The sequence below is a fragment of the Saccopteryx leptura genome, chromosome 1 (assembly GCF_036850995.1).
Source record: "Saccopteryx leptura isolate mSacLep1 chromosome 1, mSacLep1_pri_phased_curated, whole genome shotgun sequence".
NCBI classification, from domain to species: domain Eukaryota; kingdom Metazoa; phylum Chordata; class Mammalia; order Chiroptera; family Emballonuridae; genus Saccopteryx; species Saccopteryx leptura.
In genome coordinates this window covers 203,310,949-203,338,129 of record NC_089503.1, presented here as the reverse complement: position 1 = coordinate 203,338,129, position 27,181 = coordinate 203,310,949, and the positions used below count along the sequence as shown (strand labels likewise).

The following is a 27,181-nucleotide window of genomic DNA, read 5'->3' as shown; positions in this document are numbered from 1 at the left end:
GGGCTTACATAATTTTCTTCCCCAAAGTTGGATTATCAATGTATTAAAAATAGGTTAATTCTATTAGATATTACTAAATATCTATTAGATTCTCATTTATACTCCAATCAATATCTGAAGAATGCCCTGCTCATTTATTTTTATCAATCTCTAATAAAACATAATTTTGTTTTAATTTTGCATTTCTCTAACTATAAATATAGTTGAGCATGTATCTGTTTGAGTCACTATATGGATTTCCTTTCTGATCATCTGTTTCTATCTTTTGTCCAGTTTTCTACTGGACCTTCTCTTAATAACTCTGCAGTTCATGTCACAAATTATTTTTCTTCTCATTGTCTTAGACAAAAACTTCCAAAACAATGTTGAATAATTGTGACATTGCGTATTCCTGTCTACTTAATGGTAGTGGCTCCAGTATTTCTCTGATTATAAAATCAGTAGGGAACATGAGCTTAAATAGTCTAGATCATATGTGTTTCCTTCTATCCTTACTTTACTTTGAGTATTTCATTAGGAACGATTATCTCACCTGACCTGTGGTGGCACAGTGGATAAAATGTCCACCTGGAATACAGAAGTCCCTGGTTCAAAACCCTGGGCTTGCCCGGTCAAGGCACATACGGGAGTTGGTGCTTCCTGTTTTTCTCCCCTTTTTCACTCTCTCTCTCCTCTCTAAAATGAATAAATAAAATCTAAAAGGAATGACTAACTCACTATCATGCATTCCTTTTGTCATGTTAATTAACTGCATTAAGTTCTTCAGTGTTAAAATGTTTATTAGAATATATACATATTTTCAGGTAAGGGTAGAGAAACAATGTATTTACCATTTGCAAAATTAATTTAAAAAATTTAATTGGCTTCTCCTAAGCAAACAGGCAACAAAATTTAAAAACAAGTTTACTAGTAAATTATTTCAAGTATTTAATCAAATAAATCAAAAGATAAAATAACATCACTGTATTTATTTTTTTATGTAAAATGCATTGGTAGAAATGCTTCATCAGAAAACGATGCTACAAAAATAAATATAAAAATATATACATGTTTACATATGTTACTTATCACATAAATACACATTATTTACATGTTCAAAAATTCAAAACACTCTAGCATGTTTTGTCCATGATTCACCATGTCTGGGAAGTAGGGAAAACAACAGAAGCACAGAAGACCACACACCATGTATATATTCCTTTACAAGACTATTCAATACAAGCACATGAGTGAGCACAGTGAGTCTGGGGGTATATGTTTTAAGAGCACAGTTAGATGTCCTATTTTAATCTATGACCACTACATTTTCTAAGGGACTTAAGTTTCATTCTGTTTTGTTGTCTCATTAGAATACATCCACTATGCTACAGATTAAAATTCTCTTTTATAGAAAGGCTTTCTGAAGAAGTTATTCTAAATAAGAAAAAGTCGCTTTCCGTGAAAGCCAGTAAAAGCATTATTTATTAAACATATATCTAAAAGGAGCTTTAATCAGTGAAAACTAGGAGTTGAATTAGAAAACATCAAAAGGATGGAAGAAAGACACTGTAATTTCTGTTTGATGTATTCTGGTAATTTTTCATTTTCTCCATATCTAAGTGAAGCAAAAGAAAAAAGATAAAATCATTACTTAATTACTTGGATCATATGGGAGTACCAAAAGAGACATTATATTTTTCAGTAATTCTTCAATGGCAGAGTTATTTCAGAAAAGGTATACAAAATTATTTATTACAGTAGATACCTAAAAGTTTATTAGAGTAGATACCAATTTTGTTTCCTTTCAAAACAGACCAATCTCTAAATGTATTTAAATAAAAATAAAATTAGATAAATAAACTTAAGCTGTCTTTATTATTTCTAAAGCAGTCTGAAAATGTGGATTCCTTAGGTCCTAATCTAAGGAAAATACTAAGCTAAACACATATGAATATATTTCTATTTAAATGTTAACAATTTGACTGTATCAAGTAAATCTGAAGTGTTATTTTCTGAACATGGGTCCCATCATTTTATACCTGTGTCCTTCCACTTTCTGGGGCACATGACAAAGATTATTTAGCAAAGCCTCTAACTTTAGGAGTAGCTTTTAAATAATGGTGCTGCATATGTACACATTTAACAAAAAAACCCACTGGTAGATATCCACACCTTATATCCACGCATTTAACAAAAAAAGCCATTGGTAGATATCCACAAATTGGTAGGTATCTCAAGTAACTCCTTTACAATAGCGCTTCTCAAAGTATCATTTCGGTATTGGCATCATCATCACCCAACTTTTTAGTAAGTTATGGTTTGAAATGTGGAAACCAAACTAATGTTTCCTCTTGCTATTGCCAGATTCCTTATTTTTAGCATGGTGCCTGGCACACATTTTCATACAGAATGAACATATACATTCAAAAACGTGTTTCAAACAGTAATTAATTTACATTAGATGAGAGAATACAGCCTTTCATTTGAGGGGAAAAAATCTGGTTATCTCTTAAAAACATTTTTAGCTTGTTTTGTGACGTAAATCACTCAGGTCTGTTATTTTGAACTTAGCAGTCTGTTATGGTATTTATGAAAAGGACCAACCCAGTTAGGCTATGGAATAAGACAAGGAATGTAACCACTCACAGTGGATTGTCCAGACCATTCATGTAGATAATCATAAAACGTGCATTAAGAAAACTATATGAGCTCCTAAGACTAATTAAGTTTATATAATCTAAACATAGTCAAAATAAAAAACAGTAACTTTACTAAATCATTTATTTCAATGTATAGTGAAAACTTATACCAAAGGGCTGACTGAATCTCTACCAGTGCTCCAAGAACTTACCTAGTTGTCTGACCATCTGGCGATGTGTAACTGATAGAAGACACTCCTGCCTGTACGACTAGCTGGGACCCATCATTGAACTGGACCCACACAGCTCCACTAGTCAACTAGAAAATAAAGAGCCAGAAATGATTACACAGTGGAGGATCTAAGATTCTTAAAAAGTACTCATGTTTAATAGATTTTTATATAGTTTAAAAAATCCCTCTGGGGGAGAGAAAGTGCATGTCTTTCTCAGACTATCCCTTTAATAGTTAGGGTACTAGAATATTAAATTATTCTAAATGAATCCTGTTTCCCATTTGTTTCCATTAGAACACTGGAGTAGTCTTTTGTTGTTGTTTTCCAACAGTATCTTTTTTTTCCAAATTGTATTTCTAGCCTAGAACAGATTTAGGAAATAACAAAATAAACTTTCTTAAATTAGAATTTCTTTCAAGTCTTAGGCCTTCCACCAAGAGAATTTCTCTTCTGCATGCGAACCTCATATCTCAGGTTTGAAACTTGCTCCTTTAGTCACTGATATTTATAAGGTGCCACTCCAGAGTACAGAGATGACAACATGGACTCTGTTTGGAGTCAGAGACCTGGGTTCAAATCCAGACTCTACCAACAAAGTAGGACAGAGCAAGCCAATCAACCATTATGAGCCATACTTTTTAACTGTATATAAAAGGAGATACCATCGTTAGGTTTTATGTGGAGGAATAATGAGACAATATAAGTGAAATACATGGTTCCTCACCGCAGATACTCAACACATGTTGAGCTCCCTTCCCTTTATTTTCTAGGCTGCATTTTAGTTCATTGGTAAGCAAAAATCACTGTACTATGCTCAAAATTCTCAAAACTTCAAGTGTTTAGATAACACACACACACACACATATATAATTTCACACCTACATAAAATTCTGTAAGTTTAAAACTCAATGTGAACTTAACTTTCAAACACAAGAAAACTTTCTGGCCAAATAAAAGTTACTCCAATAATACATATTACAAAGATTCTAAAATTTAAATTACTCTGGGCATCACTCTAAGCTCCTAACAATTAGCCATTATCATGACCTGTACTTTAAAAAGCAAAGCCAAAAACAGGCCTTTATTATCAACAATATGTAGAGTTTTCTAACTATACAAATGAAAAAATGTTTAAATTTTAAATGGATACAACCAATTCAAAAAAGGTGTAAACACTTCTTGCAAAGAGAAATCTTTACAATGTTTTGCATTTTTGGGCAACTGTCTAATCACTATGGAAACCAAAGAAATTCATACCGAAAAAAATTTACTTTCTTAAAGACTTCTCACCTGCGTAGCCCAGCCAACATTTTTCACAAAAACGGATTTCAAAAGTTGTGCTGACGAAGGAAGACAATCCTTTAGATGGCTGGAAGGGATGTTTGTTCTGGAAGCTGCAGCGGTGAGGCCAAATCCTTCCCCTGTAGCCATCTACACACAGTAAAAGACAGGAGATCCTATGCCTTAGCCTGTTTATAAGCCAACTGCAGCAAAAGTCGAAAATGACTGGCTCTTCATTAGCTTAAAATAAGTTCTTTTAAAAAATAAAGTTAAAATGAAAAATTAAAGAACGACCATATCATGGATAATTAGAAAAATACAGAACAGAAAAAAATCACACAATTGCTGTTTTCATTTTGGTCGATACCTTTTTCTTTTTCTCAAGGTGTAATTTTTCACAGCTGCAAACATGAACCTACTTCTTTAATGCTGCATTTTATTATCAATATTTACTTTTTAAATGCTTATTTTATTGATTTTAGAGACAGAGAAAGGGAATGAGAGAGAGAGATAGGAACATCAATCTGTTCCTGTCTGTGCCCTGATTGAAGACTGAACCAGCAACGTCTGTAGGTCTGGATGATGGCTTAATGCTGCATTTTATACTATACTGTTAAATAGTCTTCATTGGCATAACAGTTCAATGAGTAGAACTATAGTAATTTTATTTAACCATGAGCCTATCATGGATATAAATGTAGTTAATGATACTTTACAGGTAAAACAAAACAACAATATTTAATTTAATATATTTAGCTTTTTTCCAGAAGAGTCAGGGTAGGCCTGTTTGAGTTCATCTTTAAACCGAGACCTGAAGGATGAGAAAGCAGTAGCCCTTGCAGGGTCAGAGAAGAGAGTCTCAGACCCGTGGATGCCTGTGAAAAGGCCCTGAGAGTGTGACTTAGGGAAGAAGACTTCTGAGGCTCAGGTGCAGAGAGCGTGGGCAGTCTCAGTATGAGGCTGGAAAGGCAGGTAGGTGACAGTAAGGCACATAAGGTGTGAGTGGATGGCGACAGCAAAGAGTCTTAATTTGACATCAAGGGCATCAGGCAGTCACTGGAGGGTCTGGGGTACAGAAGGAACACATGTGTACATACAGAGGGGTGACGTGCCGGTGCCCGTTGCGGAGAGGCAGCACTGTTCACCATCATTCTACCGGTCGGGAAGTCTGGATCCCCAGGAGGAGGAGGCGACAAGGCCTGAGCTGCGCTGGTACCACTAGGTTTTCTGAAGGAGAAAGAAATGTCCAACCCATTCCCTTAAAGCAGCGGTTCTCAACCTGTGGGTCGCGACCCACAGGTTGAGAACCGCTGCCTTAAAGCTTACAGTTTATAGAAAGCTACAGGAAATTCATCGTGTAAACACCAAACCAGGTTTTTAAACATCTTCTATATGTTTTAGCCGTATTTTTTAAATCTCCCCATACTTACCTCCCAATGATTATTGGGAAAAAGGGGGCACTTCCACTCTTCTTCTCCTCTTCCGAAATCACGGCCTCCAACGCTAAACAGGTCCGGTGGCCCTGTGGCAAAGGAGAGTGCCCTCGGTCACAGCTCCAGCAGTCACTGGAAGTAACAGCTAACACACGAGCACCCTGGGGCACTCACCTCATTCGCATGGTCCATGTACAATTTCATCTTCTCTTTCAAGCTATTAACTTCACTTTCCCCTTTTAAGGTATAAGATTTCCCAGTCTTTTCAATCACATGAACTAAAGCTTCTGTTTTGTGTATCTTTGTTCCTTAAAAAATGAGAAAACCACTCTTTTATCATTTCTTTAAATACCCTGTATTTATATTCATTACTATACCAGTACATAATGACTCCTAGGCCAGAGTACCATCTACGTTCATTTACTAACCATAATAAAATGGGGCTCTCAAAGTAGTCAGTATATATAGGTCATCAATTTTTCTTTTGTGCTTATATCTGGCTTTAATCTGAAACACTTAGGATATTTTTGAAAAGGTCATTGCTCTCATACAAAAACACGACTGAAGGACAGATACAGCTCCATTCGCACTGTGTAAGTGTATGTGCTAAGTGTGCCTTAAAGGAGCAAGCTTTACTGATTCAACAGCAAATCATCTTCATCGATTAAGAAAATAAGATTCTCTGGTTCAATCCTATCCTTTTGCTAATTTATAATTCTCATAATAATTTTTTACATGTCCATTTGCATTTCTCAACTCAAATGTGTGTGTGTGTGTGTGTGTGTGTGTGTGTGTGTGTGTGTGTGTCATAAAAACTTGCTGTGCTAGGCCCTGGCCGGTTGGCTCAGTGGTAGAGCGTCAGCCTGGCGTGCGGGAGTCCTGGGTTGGATTCCCAACCAGGGCACACAGGAGAAGCGCCCATTTGCTTCTCCACCCCTCCCCCTCTCCTTCCTCTCTGTCTCTCTTTTCCCCTCCCGCAGCCAAGGCTCCATTGGAGCAAAGTTGGCCCGGGCGCTGAGGATGGCTCTATGGCCTCTGCCTCAGGCACTAGAATGGCTCTGGTTGACAGAGCAACGCCCCAGATGGGCAGAGCATCGCCCCCTGGTGGGCATGCCAGGTGGATCCCAGTCGGGTGCATGCAGGAGTCTGACCGCATCCCCGTTTCCAGCTTCAGAAAAATACAAAAAAAACCACCCAAAAACAAAAAACTTGCTGTGCTAAATTTAAGAAATCCCACAACTGTTAAATTACAAACTAAAGGGAAAACATTACCATTTTAAAACAGTACTTACCATCATAAAACCACACCTCAAAATGGGCACTGGGGGAGTTCTCCATCAAGACACATTTAGCATATCTTGTAAAATAGGTGATTTTGGGAGATTTAGATCTTACAAGCTGTACAAATCTGTAAGCATACTGATATTTTCGCCAGTACTTTTCTAAGGAGGAAAACAAATACAAAAATGACCTATTATAATAAATGCTGACTTGACATATAAAGTATATAAAAATTTACTATTTATATTTATTCTGCCTCAAAAATTCAAGTAGATGGTTAGTAATCCCAGGACCAAAATAAAAATATTTTAGAGACATATCACCTTCTTATTATAAGCAAGGAAATATTATAATTTCAGGAAAATTTTATAAGTGAAATAAAAAGACTTCTACCTGAGATATTAGAACCTAACAACTTTCAGAAAAAGAAATATAGCTCTTACGTTACTAAAGCAGTTTTATGGTCCTACCTTATACATGTAAATTTTTTGCTGTTGCCTACAACTATGGTCTTTTATAGTATTTAAGTCTTATGTACCTGGTTTGATTTCTAATACAATTAAATTACATAGGTTTTCTTATTTGTTTCTTTTTTTTCCCCAGAGACAGAGAGTCAGACAGAGGGACATATAGGGACAGACAGATAGGAACGGAGAGAGATGAGAAGCATCAATCATTAGATTATCGTTGCGACACCTTAGCTGTTCATTGATTGCTTTCTCATATGTGCCTTGACTGCGGGCCTTCAGCAGACCAAGTAACCCCTTGCTTGAGCCAGTGACCTTGGGTCCAAGCTGGTGAGCTTTACTCAAACCAGAAGAGCTTGTGCTCAAGCTGGTGACCTCGGGGTCTCGAACCTGGGTCCTCCACATCCCAGTCGGATGCTCTATCCACTGCACCACCGCCTGGTCAGGCTCTTATTTGTTTCTAATTGTAGTGAAGTCTTACTATTCAGTACTTAATTCCCCAACCCATAAAATCTAGGAGCTGAACTAGGAGTCAAATTTGCTAAACCACAATTATTAATGATCATTTATATAGGTAGCACAGTTATGATTTCAAAAGTCAAAAACAAGGTATTTCACGTTGAATTGATAACATGATTCAAAACAAATATTCCAAAGTTAGTTTTTACCATTAGAATGCAGAATAGTAATTGCACTGGAGTAGTAAGGTACATCCCATCTCACCACTTGTTTAACCACATACACTGAGTTTCTATGTAAGTCCATTCTGGAAGTCTGTCCCCTGGTAGCTTTACCTACCTGGTAAATTGTCAAAGCTGTACCTACTGATGTTGGCAGTGGGTGAAGGTGGCCTATCAACAAGAGGAAAACCTCTTCCATCGTTTGGATAATAAATAGTAATCTGCCAAAAAAATTTTAAGAATTCTAATTATATGCTATTAATTAGAGCACTATATTTTCTTAGTAAAATTATGAAAAGGACTCATGTAATAGTAAATATTATTTTATTGAAAATGCTAAATATACTCTAAAAGTAAGTTTTTTGCTTTTTAACCTTAAGCCTAAAGTTTAGATTTTGTTACTAGTCATAATTACTTTTAAAACCCCATTAATTTACTTGAGTATATGTACTATGTTATTTTGGTTTTTGATTTTGATTTTAAAATATTTTAAAGATATCATTAGAGAATGAATCAGAAGGCTAAATGCTTAAGGGATGAAGCTGCAAGAGAACAAGGTAGATCAACATTACCATGTTTCCATCACTAGATATCTGGAGAACTTCTTTCACATAGTCCTGAGATGAATGCTCCTTTAGAAGCTCCACACACACCTCCTCAGAATCAAGTATGCTCACCTAAAAATGAATCCAAAATCAGTTAAGAATTCTCGTTTACTAGAATAGCGCTGACATAGATAATACTTAATAGAAAAGTACTTAACCATGGCAGAAATACAAACTAAAGTCAAAATAAAATATCTGCTTCACTGCAACAGTCCGAAGCAGAGGTGCGTCCGAGCAGCACTGTGAAACAGGAGCTCAGTGAAGAGGCACAGTGAAGGGCGGCGTGATAACCGGTGGGCAGAGGAAACAGAAGGGAGGGTGGAGAGTAAGGACTGAAAAGACAATAGCATGCTAAACAAAGGCCAGACTGGGTGAGATGGAAAACGAAAAAATAGGATGAAGATGGAATTAAAAAATAAAACTCACCATTCCCAAATCACACATGCCATTTTTTAATTTTGTGCATATTCCTTGTCTTTTAAATAGTTTAATTTTTAAAATTTAATTTTGTGCATATTCCTTGTCTTTTAAATAGTTTCCAATGATAAAAAAAAGTTATATTTTATAGTTTACCATTTGAGTCTGGATTATATGTAAAAACAGTAAAAACATAAGCAAAAGGTAATATTAAATATTTAGTAATTGGAATTGCAAATAAATATTTAACAGTAATTGGCTAGTATTATTTTGAAATGTTTTTCATTATCAATAATTTAAAATTCAAAATGTATCAGTATCAATTCACCATTTTTAAGTAGCCAGAGAGAAACAAGAGCCATTTTCCCATAAAAACCCTGACTTTTTTCTTGTAAATGAGCGTATTATTCATTTATCAAAAGTACAAGGACATAACAGGGAACTAAAAATACATACAATTTGATACCAGAAATCAATTTACACAAGGAAATAGCACATAATAATTTTGAAAAATAATACACATACCACAGCCTTTTTGGTTTTCTGTCTAATTGGTTTTAACCTGTAAGCTGTCAAAGGAGACAGAATGCTTCGTATTGTGCGTTTCTGATAGTCCAGTGGTGGCTCTGTACCCCTTGCCTTGTTTTGCTCAGAAACAGGTTCTAAGCCAGAAACATATTCTTGTTGAATTATTTCAGGTTTATGATATGCGGCTGTGTATTTCATGGTATTCAGCTGCTTTGCAGAATGCACATTATCAGAAGCATCAGGGTTCTTTTTGGCTTTTGTATCAGTCCAGGCATTTCTTGAAGTGTCCTGCAAGTCTGGATGGCCCTGGAAATCTCTGTTTAGGCTAATGCTGTTGTGCTCAGTAGTTTCTCTTAAATGAGCTGTAATATACACAGAATAAAGCAACTGAGTGGAATAATTAATAAGCCAAGCTTGCATAAAATAATGTCATGCTGCTTATGATACATTTTTTTAAGAACAAAAGAAATGTAGCCCCCCCCCCAAAAAAAAAAACAATGCTTGCCTGACCAGGGAGTGGCGCAGTGGCCTGGGATGCAGAGGACCCAGGTTTGAAACCCCGAGGTCACCCGCTTGAGTGTGGGCTCATCTGGCTTGAGCATGGGATCATAAACATGACCCCATGGTTGCTGGCTTGAGCCCAAAGGTTACTGGCTCTAAGCCCAAGGTCACTGGCTTGAGCAAGGTCAAACCCAGGCCGAGGCACAGAGGAGAAAGCAATCAATGAACAACTAAGGTGTCACAATGAAGAATTGATGTTTCTCATCTCTCTCCCCTCTCGTCTGTCTGTCCCTATTTGTCACTCTCCCTGACTCTGTCTCTCTCACTAAAAACAACAACAGAAACACTCAATTTTTCTAACAAATAAGTTTGAGATATAACAAAATAGCATCTTTAAAGAACATTCAAGCCATTTGGCAAAGGAATACCTTTAGTATTCTTAACACTGAGAAAGAAAAGATACTAATATGAAATTAATTTTTTAATCAAAGCAAAAACTAGTCACCTACTCACTGATTAATTCTAAAACAAGGAACTATCAATGCTGCAACAAATACAGAAATGAGAGAATTTTCAGTAATCATTCTATATAATATGTAAATATATTCTCTTAAACTAAAATCTATATCCCATCCTTACTTAAAAATATGCAATTAAAAGCAAAAACCACAATATATGAAGTAGTTTTAATTTATTAATATTTAATCTTGCAAATGTATTTGCATCTACATTTTTTAAAAAGTTCATAATAAACTTTACCCACTTATATTTTATAGTTTTAACATTCCCCTGGAAACAGTTTTGTAAAGCCCTGAAACGTAAGGCGATATAAAACAGTAAGACAATTTTTCAAATACCAAATTCTTAAAATTTGTATTGTAATTTTCCCCTTAAATTACTTTTTAGTGCTTTTTTCTTCTCTACTCCCATTATAACAGAAATATTTTATATCAAATACTGTCCTTTAAAATTATAGCAGTACTAGATTATTATAAATATAATAACCATCTCAGATATGTCCATGCCATCTATAAATGCAAGAAAAGGTTAACTGCAAGACTGAGTACATGGCACTTTTATGGTTTAAAAAACAGAAACTTGAACACATGAAAAATTCTCTTGGGCACTTGAAAATAACGTACATTTAAAAAGAAAAAAAAATAGATGCTAGAGGTGCTTAAATTACTGCCTTATTATGCACTCTTTGTGTGAAGTAATATAATACTTAGTAAAAAATAATCTCCTCCTCTCCATATGTTTCTTTTTTATTCTCTTTTATTTCTATCATTATTTTCCAACCCACCATCTGTGAATCTGTCAAGTTCATTAAAGAGAAATGCTTAACTTTCAAACTCTCTTTATAAATAAAATAGTGACTTGGATGACAGCTGTTTAAAAACGTTTAGGTTTCTAGTGGTGGTGTCCATTCATTGGTAAACCATGATGTCCACATCAGATTCTAATTATAAATCAGGTCAACCATCTTTTGATTGTGTTAGAGGCACTGAGAGTAGGAGCTTACCACAGCCAGGCTTCAAGAACAGCAGCTAAGAGTCAAGTTTCTGAGCCAGTCTACTGGGCGAGAGAGTCCTGCTCCTATATGGGCAGTGTGGCTTGGCTAATTATGCCCTGTGCACTACAGTTTCCTCATCCTTCCTAAGATAGAGCTAATAATAATAGCACCATCTTTATATTTATTTTGTGATAATAATACATAGTAAGCACTAAGAACAGTGACTGACAAATACTCAAAATGTGTTAATAGTTATTACTATTATTTTAATATAGTTTTAAAAATAATTTTTTAAAGACTTTATTCATTTTAGAAAGGAGAGAGAGAGAGAAAGAAGGGGGAGGAGGAGCAGGACGCATCAACTCTCATATGTGCCTTGACCAGGCAAACCCAGAGTTTCAAACCGGTGACCTCAGTGTTCCAGGTCGATGATTTATCCACTGTGCTACCACCAGTCAGACTATTTTAACATAATTTATTGAAAATGCCAATAGTTCAAATGCCATGGAGATGTTCACCTGAAACCTGTGTACTCTTATTGATCAGTGTCACTCAATAAAATTTAATTTCTAAATTTAAAAAAAAATGCGTTATTTTGTAATGAAAACTCAAATAGAAACGGGCAATGCCTACTAAGTGTTCAAGTCTTTAACTTTTTATTAAACAGTCATTAACTACTCACCATTTTTTTGCAGATTTCCAAACCACTGTTGCACCATTTCAGGCTGAGATGTCTGGTCTGGAAATGGAAAAGGTGGTTTTCCTGGATGACTGGAGCTAAACAGAGAAAAACATATTTGCATAAACTAATAAAAAATTATCAGGTAATAACTTTTTTAGATAAAAATACTTAAAAAGGGAGATCTCTTATTTGAGTATCTGAAAATTTTAGAATAACTGCAGAAACCAATATTTGCATAACTAAACTGTCTCTACAAAGTTAAACTCCTATGCTAAAATCCCCTTGGCACTGTGACAATGCTTTAATATGGCTATTGCCCTCTTGTAATTTAAGCATAAAAATCAGAGACCAGAGAAAGAAAAAGTAAACACTATAGTCACTACAAAAACTAGTCTTCATGTGAGAAGCAGTCAATACGATTACTCATCACTTAGGCTCTGCATCTCTTTCTCTGTGTGTGTGTTTATAATTACTATTAGAATACTGAACAGACAAAACATGTTTAATATATGGCACTTTGCACTGTAGACCTGCTTCATTAAAAAGAATGAAACTAAAAATTTCCAAATATTAAACATACCCATGAGCATATACACTCATATTTAAAAAGATTCTTAACCGCAATTCAAAATCATCATTCTGATTCTCTTCCTAATTAGAAATCCAATGATAGAACATCAGCCCAGCCTATGGAAGTCACAGGTTCAATTCCCGGTCAGGGCACACAAGAAGCAACCATCTGCTTCTCTTCACCTCTCTCCGCTCTCTTATTCCCCTCTCACAGCCAGTGGCTCAAGTGGTTCGAGCATCAGCCCCCAGCCCTAAGGACAGCTCAGCTGGTCTGAGCGTTGGCCTCAGGCACTGAGGATAGCTCAGCTGATTCGAGCATCAGCCCCAGGCAGGGCACATGGAGGAGTCTGTCTCACTATCTCCCCTCCACTCACTTAAAAAGAGAAATCAGTTAAGGAGTGCCACAGGAATATCTGACAATGTTAGAAAAAGGTAAACCCCCTTAGTTAGAGGTAGCTTCATTACTGATACTATGTTTATCTAAAAAGTAAAATGCTTTTGATAGAATCATTCTTACAGTGCTTGATTGTTTTCAGGTCTTTCCAAAGATCCAGAACTATTGGATGTCTTGAAGTGAAAGATGTTGACGTTGCTGTTTATGGGTGAGTATCTTTCTTCATTTTCATCTACTCCCAATCTTTTAGATTTGGAAAGCATTTCTGCTGAGTGGCATCGTTCCATGGTGTATGTGTTTGCTTGAGACTGACTATTAGAAGTGCCAGATCTGTCAGAGGAATGGGCTCTCCGAAGGTAGCGAGAATGTGGCCTTTCTTCTGCATCTTGGATTACTCTTCCCCTTCCACTGTAACTGCTTTCTTGTTCTTGACTTCCCCACTGAGTATAAAAACTGCTTCTATCTCCCGAAGAAGAAAAATCACTTGAGTTTTTATTCACTGGAAATACAGTCATTTTATTTGGGAGTGGCTGACCAATAAAAAGTCTTCTTCCGTCAAACAAACTACCACTTATACTTGTCATTGCAGTAGAAATTGTGGCATGCCCACTATCAATTGAATCTTCTACAGTTCCTAAATTCTTACTTTTTCTTGAGTAATTTCGGGACATAAAAGGATGGTCTAATACTGAAGACAGACTTAAACGATCTTCTGGATTTCTGCGAAGTAACTGGTGTATAAGGTCCTTGGCTTCTCTTGACAAGAAAGTTGGCATTTCATAATCTGCCAATACTACTTTATTTAACGTGTTCTTGACTGTGTCAGTGTCAAAAGGTGGTCTCCCAATAAGTAACGTATAAAACATACAGCCTAAGGACCAAATGTCAGATTCAAGTCCATGTGCACTTCGAGTTGCAATTTCTGGTGAAATGTAATTAGGAGTTCCACATAAGGTATAGTGTTTTTCATGTGGCATTTGCAGTTGGGTTGCCAGCCCAAAATCGGCAATCTTGATGTTCATGTTACGCGTGAGTAAGAGGTTAGAGAGTGTGAGGTCCCGGTGTAATATACCATGAGAATGGAGATACAACATTCCTGTGATGATCTGGTGCATGAAGTGTCGAGCTGTTAGAATGCAAACATAAAACCTGTGATTCAGAAAATCTGGACATTCAGTATTTAGAATATATGACCCAAACCCAAGCACACATGTCAAGAGTATTAAAATTAGAACACAGGCTTGCAGCTTAGTTATATCAACCAAAATAATACTCTGATAATTTCATAATATTTTTAAATTCCCTTTGAGACAACTAGGCAGTTCTTTTATTGAATCACTGTCCTTTCTAACTGATGAGGTTTCTATATAGTTTAGGGAAGCTTAATTTTACTAACATTTGGAAAAAGAGTAACTAGGTTAACCAAAAGTCTCTAGCAATTAAGAGAAAACATTTATAATTGAATAAATAATTCATAAATACATTCTAATTGTTTTTTAAAAAGCAACTCACAGATACAGAGAACCTCTGATAGTGGACAGATGGGAGGGGGTTGGAGGACTGAGTGAAAAAGACGAGAGGGTTTAAGAAGTACAAACCGCTTGTTACAGAACAGTCATGATGCAAAGGACAGCAGAGTGATACAGTAAATAATATTCTAATAACTATGTATGGTGTCAGATGAGTACAACACTCATCAGGATGATCACTTAGTAAGTTTATAATGTCTAATCAATGGGCCATACACTTGAAACTATACTGCTCACAAAAATTAAGGGATATTTCAAAATGAATATCAAGTGATAAAAAAAAGCATTTGTGGGTTTTTTTAATTAAACAAGAACATCAGAAAAGCAAACATGTCAAAGAAAGTTGTTTGATTATGCAAATGAGATGCAAAACCAACTTTTATTTCATTGGTGAAAATGCAGACAAAAGCTGAGAGTACTGGATTATCTGTACGTTCCCTGATCCCCTCATTTTTGTGAACAGTGTAATATGAGATCATATAACTGTAAATAAAAAATGATTTAAAAAAAAGCAAGCTAATGTTCCTCTGATGTCCCCCCAAATGCTCCCAAAAAGCAATTACTATTGTCTGTATATATTTTTATACTTTTTCTTGTGTGCCTATGTACATTTAAGTCTACAAAAGTACGTGCGATAATTGCTTTTTAAATATAAAAATGATATATAGTTTCATTGTTTTCTCTCTGCCTTACTCCTCTCAATAATTAAAGAATAAAAAGTTATTTATAAGAAACTGGGGGCCCAGGCCAGTTAGCTCACTGATACAGTGTTGACTAAGTATATGGATGTTCTGGGTTCGACACCCCATCAGGGCACAAGGAGAAGTGAGCATCTGCTTCTCGCCCCTCCCTTCTCTCACTCACTATTCCACTCCCACAACCATGGCTCGACTGGTTTGAGCAGCCAGGCCCAGGCACTGAGAATGGCTTGTGGAGTCTCCACCTCAGGTACTAAAAATAGCTGTTGCCAGCAGCCCCAGATGAGCAGAGCATCGGCTGGAACTGCTGGGTGGATCCTGGTCCAACACATGTGGGAGTCTGTCTATCTCCCCTCCTCTCACTTAAAAAAAACAAAACAAAACTGGGGAAGCTGAAACCGATTATGTATTTGATGGTAGGAAATTATTAGGTGTGATAATGACTTTATAGTTACTTATTTTAAAGTCTGTATCTTTTAAAGAAATATGTCAAAATATCCATATATAAAAAGAAGTCTCTGATTTGTTCAAAATACTCTGGGAAACTGAGGAAGTAAGGATACAAATGAAACAATCTGACCAGGAGTTGAGTTTTGAAAGCTGAGTGGTTTAACTTCATGGAGGCTCATTATACTCCCTTCTCTATGTTTAACCTTCTATGATAAGTCATTTCAATAATTATTTTTGACTTAGAAACTATTTTATATTTATCAACAGCATTCTAAAGTTTTTCTAAATTTAAAAGGATACATACTAAATTGTTAACAATTTAATTTAAAATGTAATATTGGTGAAAGGTAATACAAATTTATCTTTTATTTTACTTCTATAATGCCTGCATATTTTATAAGAATTAACAGTTCTTACAATTGTGGGGGTGGCGGAAATCTCCTTTTGTAGTCCAGAATAATAATTAGATTTTATTAGCCTGACCATGCAGTGGTACAGTAGATAAGAGCATTGGCTGGGATGCTGAAGACCCAGGTTCAAAACCCCGAGGTCACCAGCCTGAGCATGGGGTCACCAGCTTGAGCGCAGGGTCTCCAGCTTGAGCGTGGGATCATAGACATGACCCCATGGTTGCTGGTTTGAGTACAAGGTTGCTGGCTTGAGCAAGGGGTCACTGGCTCAGCTAGACCATGAGCAACTGAGGAGCCACAACTATGAATTGATGCTTCTCATCTCTCTCCCTTCCTGTCTCTCTCCCTTAAAAAAAAAGTTTTATTAAATATTACAAAATAGCACATTCTTCAAAACTACAAAGTTACATTTATATCTACCAAAATAGAAAAGAAAAAGGAAAAAGCAGCCCACCTTCATTTTCTGAGAATGGTTTCCTTCTGTTCTTCAGGTATCTGTTCATTTCTCCATTGTGGCACATTTCTAATACCAGGTAAACATAATTGCTATCTTCAAAATAGTTATACAGCTAAAATGTAAAAGAGTAGAATAAATTATAATAGACAAAAATTCAACGTCCCTGGCGACTTTTATAAAATTCGTGTTTTACCTCCAAGATAGAAGGATGTTTCAACTGGCAGTGTATTTTCACCTCATTTTGGACTCTCTGTACCATTCCAACTTTGTACATGGCTTTCTTATCTATCTAAAAATAACATGAGAGGTTTAAATGTTGATGATAAACTTTCAAATATGAAGTTGTCACGTTAACTTTGAAAAGAGAAAGTACATTTAAAAATATTCTTAAATTCTTTTATTTAACTCTTTATGAGATTAAGTTACCGTAGTCTATTTTCCCTGTGCACCTAACAGACTGCCTAGCAGATGGACTCAGAAAAGTTTTCCAATGCATGCTCACAACCTCTCCCAGAACGACTATCGACTCTGAAACAACAAAAATTTGGCCACGCTTTAAAACAAAACTTTCTTTCCCTTCCCCTAGTGGTTTAGATGGCTTTAGGAGACCCCTGTGTTTTGGTCGTTCAATCCCCGCCGGGGTGAAGACCCACAGGTTGAGACCGCTGGTTTACATAATTGACTCTTAATTACTATGTTACTGTTAGTAGACTGACTTCCGAAATAGTATTTCAGATTGTTACAATACAATCTAGAACTATGCACAAATGCACTTATTAAAAATAAATCATTATTTATTCTTTGACTTCTACCAATGACTGCAAGTATGTAAAATTAGAACAGATACCAGGTCCACTGAACATTAACAAACTTAAAACACTTCTTTAATCACGATCAAGGACTTCCTAAGATATCTGTTAAGTTCATTGCTGAATGTGGAACTATTTTCTTCCGCCTAAGCAATGCGTTCTTTACACTGTAATAAAAAAAATAGGCTGTAGGTAAGGAGCTTCTGACATCTCAAGTAGTGCATCTCTCCTAGAGAATTTGACAAATGTCTTCTTACCATTTTGATGGCAACTTCCAAACCAGTGTGAATGGACTCAGCTCTGTAGACACCAGCAAATGATCCTTTACCAAGGAGATTCCCAACTTTAAAATCCTTAAAAGTGAAAGAATATATGTGATGATTCACAAGAGTAGAAAGGAAGAACGATAGAAAGGGGCTGTAAAAAGAAAGTACATTAAATGAATCGAGAGGAGGATTTGCATTCAAAATTCAAGCAGGTATTACACCTCAATACAGCAGGTGTCTGGGGTGGGAAGCATGCTGACGCCTCCTGGGGTTCCCTGAGTTTCCAGCTGGGCACCAGGTCGAGGACCCTAATGCTCTGGCTCCTCTGCCTCGGCGCAGCCTCCTCCTATCCCCCGCCAACCTCAGGGGTCCAGGGGCTGCCGGGATCCCGCCGCAGCTCCCGCCGGAGGTAACCGCCATCCCCTAGGAGATGATGCTCTAGCGCGGCAGCTCCGGCGGGACCGCAGACTAGAAGCAGCCGGGCGCAGGGACAGAGGGGCGGGGCCCCGAGCCACTCACCTGGGCCGCCACCTCGACCCCGCCCCCGCCCCCACGCACAGGGCCCTGGGCGGTTGGGACCCTGCCCGAGCACCTTGGCGCCCGCCCCGCGGCCGTTAGTTTCTCCGGGTGCCCTGCCTGCGATGGTCTCGAGTCCCGCCACTACCCCCGTCCCCGCCTGGCCAAGCACCGCCGAGTCTTTCACCTCGATCTTCTCCCCGATGCAGGCCGCCATATTTCCGGGCCCCAGCCTGGGTCCCCGGGGTCGGCGCCCTTCTCGCACTCCCTTCGAGGCAACGCTCCGAGCAGCCAGCGGTCCTTGGCGCCCATCAGTCTCGGCTCTCTAGGCCGCCGCTCCTGGCGACGACAGCGCAGCCACCGAAAGGTATCCGGCGCACCATTCGAGATCTGGGCGGCGCCTCCGCGCCCCCATTTTGAAAAACTCCCGCCGATTGCCGTCCGAGTGAGGCTGGCGCTGACGTAAGGAGATGGTTGGCTGCGGAGAACCCGGGCGCACATGCGTGGTGAGCTCTGCGTCGCCGCACGCCCGGTTTTCAGGCCTTGGGCGGAAGTGCTGGGCCGCCCGCGGCTGATGAGGGCAGAGTGGGCAGCTCTGCTTTGGGAAGACGGTGGGCGGCACGCGGAAGAGCTAGTCTGGCGTGTGAGGCATTTCCACCTGTGCGTTACTCCCCTGAGGGTCTGAAAAACTACTTCCAGTTCTGTAAGGGCTTTAAAACGATTAAACATTTCAAATGTTTAGTCTGACCAGGCGACTGCGCGGTGGATAGAGCTTCGGACTGGGACGCGGAGGACCTAGATTTTCAAACCCGAGGTCGCTGGTTTGAGCAAGGGGTCACTCGATCTGCTGTAGCCCCTGGTCAAGGCACATATGAGAAAGCAATCAATGAACAACTAAAGAGACTAAGGAGCCACAACGAAGAATTGATGCTTCTCAGCTCGCTCCCTTCCTGCCTGTCTGTCCCTCTCTCTGTCTCTGACACACCCACCACCACCACCACCATCACCACCAAAAAAACCATTTCAAATGTTTAAACTTGACAGGACTTCCCCCTGGGGTGGGGGGTGGGGGTGGAGGAGCATTATCTGGCTTAAACTCTAGTTTTCAGAATTGTGATGAATGTGTTCTCTGCTTTAAGAAGAGGAACTCCATTCTTCATTGTACTAAATTCCTCTTAATTATAATAATGTAATTTCTCTAACAACTTGAGATGCCACACATGTAATGGTAAGCATTGGGCAGAAGAGACCTCGGAGGGTGGCTGGGCCACTTCTAGCAGATGAGAAAAGTGTGATGCCTAGGATGTACACAAATGGAGTGCCCAACCAACTTCGATCTGTTTTTTTAAACATTATTTACTTAACCCTGTCTACCTACAAGCTGTAAAACAAAACAAAATGAATAAAAACAAACAAACACCGTTAAGAGGAAAGTCAGCTTTTCCCCTTCGTATCTGACATCATTCCTGAAAGGTTGTATGTTGCTGTGCTTGAACATTTGACTCCAGAGTCCAATCTTCCCATGAGACTTGCTTCTGCTGTTGTTGACTTTTCATAAATACCTATACTTCACATGTCATTGTGGGTTTTGGGGTGTGGAGTATATATCCTTCATTCTATTAGTGTATCAGAAAAGCAGATGGCCATATAGCCCACTAGTTCTGCATCTGTGGAACTGCACCCTCTGTGACAAGGAATGGTTGGAGGGGAAGAACTTGCTAGACTAGTAGCTGCCTGCAATCCAGAACACAGTGGCTGACCCTAATGGCCCTTCCGAAGGCGGAAAAGTTTGAAGAGAAAGGGAACACTAGCAGAGGGTAAGGGAATGGATACATGGGTTAATGAGGGGTACCTAGGTGTAAGACCTAGACAGAGGCTCAGAGCAATATGACATTCTCCTTAGTTCAATCATACCAGACACCTGAGTGAGGCCATATATTGCTGAGACCACACCTGCTTTTGGAACCCAACAAAATCAAATGGAAGCCTTTAAACCTGAGTGGTCTCACCCTGGGAGACATTTTCATAAGATAGTTGTTCTTTTTTTATTGACTTGAGAGGGAGATAGATACATGGAATTTTTTTTTGTTCCACTTAGTTGTACATTCATTGATTACTTCTTGCTTCTTGCATGTGCTTTGCTGGGGGATCGAATTTGTAACCTTGGCAAATGGGGACAAGGCTCCAACCAACTGAGCTACCTGGCCAGGTGGTGTGGATAGTTATTAAAGGCAGAATGAGATCCTACTAATGTGACAGTATCTTTTGACTTATGTGATTGTTTTGCTGTAAAGGGATCTGTTTTGAAGGCCAGGAGATGGATTACAATATTGTGATTTATAAAAAATATGTATTTGGTCATTCAAATGACCAAAATGTATTCAAATTTCTCATATATATTTGGTCTTCATCCACAGTTGCTGGCTTACAGCTCTCAAAACCCGTGTACTTTCCTAAGTGATGAGAACTTAAAGATGTATGTTTATAAAGTGACTTTTGGAACACACCTAAGGATGGCGGTTGATTGCCATAACTAACCATGTGATTGGAGGTTTAGAACTTGTAGTCCTACTTCCAGAGCCCCTGGGAGGGAAAAGGGTGTGGAGGTTGAGTCAGTTGACAATGGCTAACGATTGAATCAAGAATGCCTCTGTATTGAAGTCTCTGTAAGCCCCAGAAGGCTGGGGGACATAGAACTTGTGGGTTGGGAAACATGCAGAGATTTCAGGACAGGTGCTCCTGGACGGGCATGAAAGCTGCACGCCCTTGCCTCACATCCTGCCTTTCTGCATTTCTTCCACCTGGCTGTCCGAGTTCCGTCTTTTACACTAAACCGGGAATCTAGTGAAATCTAGTTCCCTGAGGTGCTGTAGCAAATGAATTGAGCCAAAGGAGGGACTTGTGGGAACCTCTGGCTTATATCCAGTCAGTGAGAAACAACCTGAACTTTCTACTGGAGTCCGAGGAGGAGATCGGTGGAACCTCTGATTTTTAGCCAGTCAGAAGCACAGGTTACCAACTGGGCTTGCAACTAGCATCTGAAGTGGTACTGAGCCCTCAGCCTGTGGCACCTGATGCTATCTCCCGGTAGACAGTGTCAGCCTTGAATTGTAGGGGACCAGACGGTGGCATCAGACCAATGCTCAGACGTGTAAAGAAGCACCTTGCCCCCTGCCCGGGAAATTAGGCCCAAGAACACAAAATACTTGCATATCTGGGATAAATCTCAAGTTGGCTGTGGTGTATAATGCATTTTACATATTGTTTGATTTGACTGGCTGATTTGTTGAGGGTTTTTTTTTTGTTTGTTTCTATGTTCATGAGCTATATCGGTCTATAGTTTTCTTGTAATGTTTTTGTCTGGTTTTGGTATTAGGATAATGCTGACCTAATAGAATGAATTAGGAAGTCGTCCCTTTGCTTCTGTCTTCTGAAGGAGATAGAGACTTGGTGTAATTTCTGAAATGTTAGGTAGAATTCATCAGTGAACCCACCTGGTCCCGGTGCTTTCTGTTTTAGAAGTTACTCATTACTGATTCAATTTCTTCAGTAGATATAGGCCTATTCAGAGTGTCTATTTCATTTTGGCCATTGTGTTGGAGCTTTGTAATCAAGGGGGAACATAATGAAACATTAGCAAACACATGTAGTGGTACAGATATGTAGGACCTTGCAGACTACAGTAAGGACTTTGGGTTCTACTCTGAGTGCTTTGGAGATCCATAGACAGTTCTAATCAGAAAAGTGACATACATTCTGATGCAACTTTTAAAAGGACCAATTTGGAGTAGATGTCAGGAAGACTAGCTAGTACATACACTAATGCAGTAATGTAGGGAGATGATGTGGCTTGGATGAAGTAGTAGTATATGATTAGTGTATTTTTTAAAATCATAAAGTGGAAAATAGTTTTCCAGCATCTGTTAAAATAATCATATATTTTTTTCCTTCCCTGATATGTTAATGTGGGAAATGAGATTTTCTTTTATTGAAGGAGACAGACAGACAGACATGAAGGGAGAGAGATCAGAAGCATCAACTCATAGTTGTGACACCTTAGTTGTTCATTGACTGCTTTCTCATATGTGCCTTGACTGGGGGGTGGGGGCTCCAGCAAAGCCAGCAACCTTGAGCTTCAAGGCATCCACCTTTGGGCTCAAGCCAGCGACAATGGGGTCATTCATGCCTATGATCCCATGCTCAAGCTGGTGACCCCTTGCTCAAGGTAGTGAGCTTGCACTCAAGCCAGTGACCTCCAGGTCTCAGTGTCCCAGGCCGATGCTCTATTCATTGCACCACAGGAATGGATTTTCTAACTTTAAATCACTCTTGTATTCTTGGGATCAAACTAATTAAATAGTAAATTTTAAATATATTTATAAATTCAGTAATTATAAAATTTATAATTGTTACATTTATGTTCATGAATGAGTATGAAGAAATAATTATGTTCCTCATAACATTCTTTACTCGTATGGATGGTATCAAGAGTATAGCGTACTGTGAAACTGGCTTTTTTTCCTTCTATTTATTGAATTTAAAGAGAAAGGGAGAGAGACAGAAACATCCATCTGTTTCAGTATGTGCCCTGAGGATCCAATCTGCAACCTTTACACATTGGGACAACACTCACCAGCCAAGATATCTAGCTAGCGCTTAGACAGGCTTTATAAAAGGCATCATGATGTATTCTTTTCCTGATTTCTGAAACATTAAATTAGAAAGGATATATTTATTCATAGAATATTTGTTTGTAAAACTATCTAGATTTGGTGTATTTTTTATGGATAGTTTAAAATTCAGTTTCTTTAACGTTTATTTTTCTTAACTTTACTAGAGTGCATTTGTTTTTTTTTTAATTTTTATTTATTCATTTTAGAGAGGAGAGGGAGAGACGAGAGAGAGAGAGAGAGAGAGAGAGAGAGAGAGAGAGGGAGAGAGAGAGAGAGAGGAGAGACAGAAGGGGGGAGGGGCTGGAAGCATCAACTCCCATATGTGCCTTGACCAGGCAAGCCCAGGGTTTCGAACTGTTGACCTCAGCATTTCCAGGTCGATGCTTTATCCACTGCGCCACCACAGGTCAGGCAGAGTGCATCTGTTTTTGAAAAATATTTTGAGATATGGGTTTTGATTCTGTTGATCCTTTATTCCATTTGCTATTAATTTCTGCTCTTTTTATTCTCCCAATTTTTAGGTTTATTTTGCTGTTGTCTTTCTATTGAAATGATTAGGTCATTAAATCTTTAATCTTTTTAAGTATATTTATTAAAGCACATAAACTTCTAAAACAGTGCTTCAGTTGCACATTACCATCTTATATTCAGCTTTTATTTAAAGATTTTTGAGCACTTACGTGCATTTTTGTGAATTGCAATGAGAAAAACTGACTAAAAGGTATTGAGATTTAAGAGTGTACAGTTGCTATTTAAAGTAAGCTTATATTACCATTTGATTTGTAGTCATTGATATGACTTGATTTTTTTAATATTTAATATGACGACATTTCTGAAAAGTTAATTTTGTCAATTCAAGCATATGGGCATAAGAAATTTCTTTTGGGTTACTTTGATAGGTGATATCTAATCTTATTGCACTGCTGTCTAAAAATCTGAGTCTTTGGTATTTATTGAGATTTGCTTTGTGGTTTACGATATATCAATTTTTATAACTATTCCATGCATACTTTAAAAAGTTTTACCTAACAGTTGACTGATAGTTATGTAAGCCTATTAGGTCTAGCTTTTAAAGTTGTATTCTTCTACTTATTTATTGCCTGTCAATTATCACTGTTATTGTATACCTAAACTTCTCTTTATAAGTATATATTCCAAGCCTGTTGTTTCAGAGTTGCTATCGTTTTGGTGAGATTGCTCTATTATTATTATTAAAGCCCCTTTTTTATCTCAATACTTCATTTGTTTTTTTTACCTTAAAGTCAATTTTATCTTTCACAATTTATCTTTGATTGGCATTTTCTTAGAATATTTTCCCCAACAATTTACTTTAGACTATTACATCATTATGTTTAAGAAGTGTTTCTGTAGAAACTACAATTAGTTTTTATACTTGCAATTTGTGGTACTTAATATTTACTATTACTTATAGACTTTATTTTTAAAAATATTTTATTTATTCATTTTAGAGAGGAGAAAGAGAGAGAGAGAGAGAGAGAAGTGGGGGAGGAGCAGGAAGCATCGACTTCCATATGTGCCTTGACTAGGCAAGCCCAGGGTTTCGAACCAGCAACCTGAGCATTCCAGGTCGACGCTTTATCCACTGCGCCACCACAGGTCAGGTTATTTATGATTACTTATATTTGGATTTCTTTTGCGTGATTTGTTCTTTGCTTCTCTTTGCCTTCAATAGGGTTCAATTTCTCTAATACATTCTTATTAACTTTTAATTTAATCTGATCCTTGATATCTCTAAAACCAGTACCCAAATCCTTTTAGATTTATGCTTTATCACCAGTGAGGTTGAACAGGAGACTAAATGTAATGGTGCAAAAGTGAGGCAATGTTGCTGAACACAAACAATTCAACTTCGTGCAGGCTATGTGAACCATCTTGAACCATTTTTGACCTTTAGAAAGGGGGGATTTTTGAGGATAAAGTATTGGGAGGAACCTAAAAATCAACAAACATTCCTTTTTCACCTCTGGAAGGTTATCACCTCTTTCCTATTTAATTCTTAGGGACTGAAGTTTTAAACAAAAACACACAAAATCCTCTACAATTTCCCAAACTCGGGATGAGATAAATAGAAATAAATTTCAATTGTTCACACATCTAAACTTCAGAAGTATTTAATTGCATTTCATTGGAAAATTTCAAGTGGATGGAGACATACACATTTTTTAGATTGAGGGTCCATTATCCTTCAAGTTCTCACAAACTGTTCAACTCCTGGAAAGTTAAAGACTAAATGCTCTAGCTTAGACCATGGGTCCTGAAGCAATTATTTTTTATTTTTTATTATCCCAATATGCTAAGCTATTTGACACCTTTTTGTCAGGAATAGCAATTCTCAAACAGAGGAACTGTGATGAGACTCTCTGGGGAAGGAAGCTCTTCTTTGCCTACTGAAAATTTCTAGTCTTCAAATTCATTTATTTCTAGCTCTCTTGACACTATAAAGTTATTTTTTGACAACACTTCCAAAATTAGTAACTACTGTACTGCAATTGACTCTGGAAAAACACAGAATTTTTTCAGTAAATATACAGTAGGCTCTCTGTCCCTGGGTTTTTGCATTCTCAATCAACTGAGGACCAAAACCAGTATTTTCCACCTGCAGTTGGGAATCCTCAGATGCGAAGAGCCAACGGTATGCATTGTTTTGTGCTATTTTATATAAGGAACTTGAGCATTGGTGTACTTTGGTATATACAGGTGGTCCGGGAACTAAGTCCCCATGGATACTGAAGGACAACTGTGGTTTGTTTTGGGGGAGTCAAAAGTTGTATGTGGATTTTTTTTTTTTTAATTTAGTGAGAGGAGGGGAAACAGAGATACAGACTTCCGCATGAGCAGCAACCGGGTCCACCTGGCAAGCCCACTAGGGAGCTATGCTCTGCTCATCTGGGGGTTGCTCTGTTGCTTAGCAACTGAGCTCTTAGTGCCTGAGGCGGAGGCCATGGAGCCATCCTCAGTGCCTGGGGCCAACTCACTCCAATAAAGCCATGGCTGCTGGAGGGGGAGTGGGGGAGAGGTGGAGAAGCAGATGGGCGCTTCTCCTGTGTGGTCTGACTGGGAATTGAACCTGGGATCCACACACTGGGCCAGTGCTCTACCCCTAAGCCAACTGGCCAGGGCCATATGTGGATTTTCAAGTATGCCAGGGGTAGGTGCCCCTAACTCTTGTGTTGGTTAAGAGTTATTTTAATTTTCAGAATCATTAACATCTGAGTGTTGAAAAATTTGCCAATTTACTACATTGCCAAGCAAATTCCTGTAAAGGACTCTGGTGACATGTCCACAAACTACCATCAAGTCAATGAAATTCAATCTGTGAAAATTAAACCTCAAATGTGCAAAACTCATGGGTAAAGGAGTAAGTAGATATATATTTATTATAATTACATAACTTCTTGCCAGTGTGCACTGACATCCAAAATGAACTGCCTTTATTATCAATTGCCATTTGTTTGCTCACTAGTTTTAAGCTGCCAATTTACATACATAGAAAACTTTGATACTGCCAATATGTAAGCATTTTTATGATATGTTTGTGAACTAAAATTGTATGAGATATATATATATATATATATATATATATATATATATATATATATATATTCCTAGAACGTTACCAACATAACATCACAAACCATTCTCATGTCTGCTCATTAAAGCTAGGAACTATTATATGCAAAACTCAGTTCATCATATTTATAGACACATCCCACTTGATTATGATTTTCAACATTGCACTGGTAACTCTTTGTATTCAAAACAAACTGGGAAATTGAGAAATCAAATGTAATAGTTTTCTTTAAAAAATTATTATAAGCTGCCTGAGACATTTTACATTAATGATTAGAATAAAAGTCACTATGTATATGAATTATTTTAATAATGGTTGAAGAAAAAAAGTGACTTGGATGCCATATTGTTATACGGGTACTTTCATTCAATGTTGCTTCTATAAACTGTGGTATTAAATAGCGATGGCTTCATCCTCCCAAATATAAGGTAACAGCTTTTAATGGGAGTTTCCTTCTAAACAGTAAGCCATAAGAGCTTCTCTAAGGGGAAAATAATCACATATTAAAGCTTCCATTATCCAGATTTCCACCTCTAATTACATTTTTAACATCTACATTCTGGGTGGGGACATATGAT

The 27,181-nt window shown here is 37.9% G+C and overlaps 1 protein-coding gene across 1 annotated transcript; it reads right to left on the bottom strand.

Annotated features, from left to right (window-relative positions):
* Window positions 1-523: 523 nt before the first annotated feature.
* PLK4 (polo like kinase 4) lies at window positions 524-18,794 on the bottom strand. Its single transcript, XM_066385011.1, has 16 exons — window positions 18,526-18,794; window positions 17,814-17,909; window positions 16,941-17,036; window positions 16,745-16,859; window positions 13,327-14,329; window positions 12,240-12,334; window positions 9,541-9,905; window positions 8,566-8,670; window positions 8,112-8,214; window positions 6,858-7,007; window positions 5,740-5,873; window positions 5,563-5,654; window positions 5,230-5,359; window positions 4,142-4,282; window positions 2,831-2,937; window positions 524-1,594 (listed from the first exon to the last, which is right to left on the bottom strand). The coding sequence occupies exons 1-16, from the start codon at window positions 18,553-18,555 to the stop codon at window positions 1,492-1,494; spliced, it is 2,865 nt and encodes a 954-aa protein (XP_066241108.1). The 5' UTR covers window positions 18,556-18,794; the 3' UTR covers window positions 524-1,491.
* Between the last annotated feature and the right edge of the window lie 8,387 nt (window positions 18,795-27,181).

Excerpts from the sequence above, each read along its gene's own strand:
- PLK4 (XM_066385011.1), bottom strand. The coding sequence starts at position 18,555 with ATGGCGGCCTGCATCGGGGAGAAGATCGAG. Across the intron at positions 14,330-16,744 it reads ACCATTCTCAGAAAATGAAG|CTCGACACTTCATGCACCAG; the intron begins GTGGGCTGCTTT and ends GCATTCTAACAG. Across the intron at positions 9,906-12,239 it reads TGGAAATCTGCAAAAAAATG|CTCATTTAAGAGAAACTACT; the intron begins GTGAGTAGTTAA and ends TGTATATTACAG.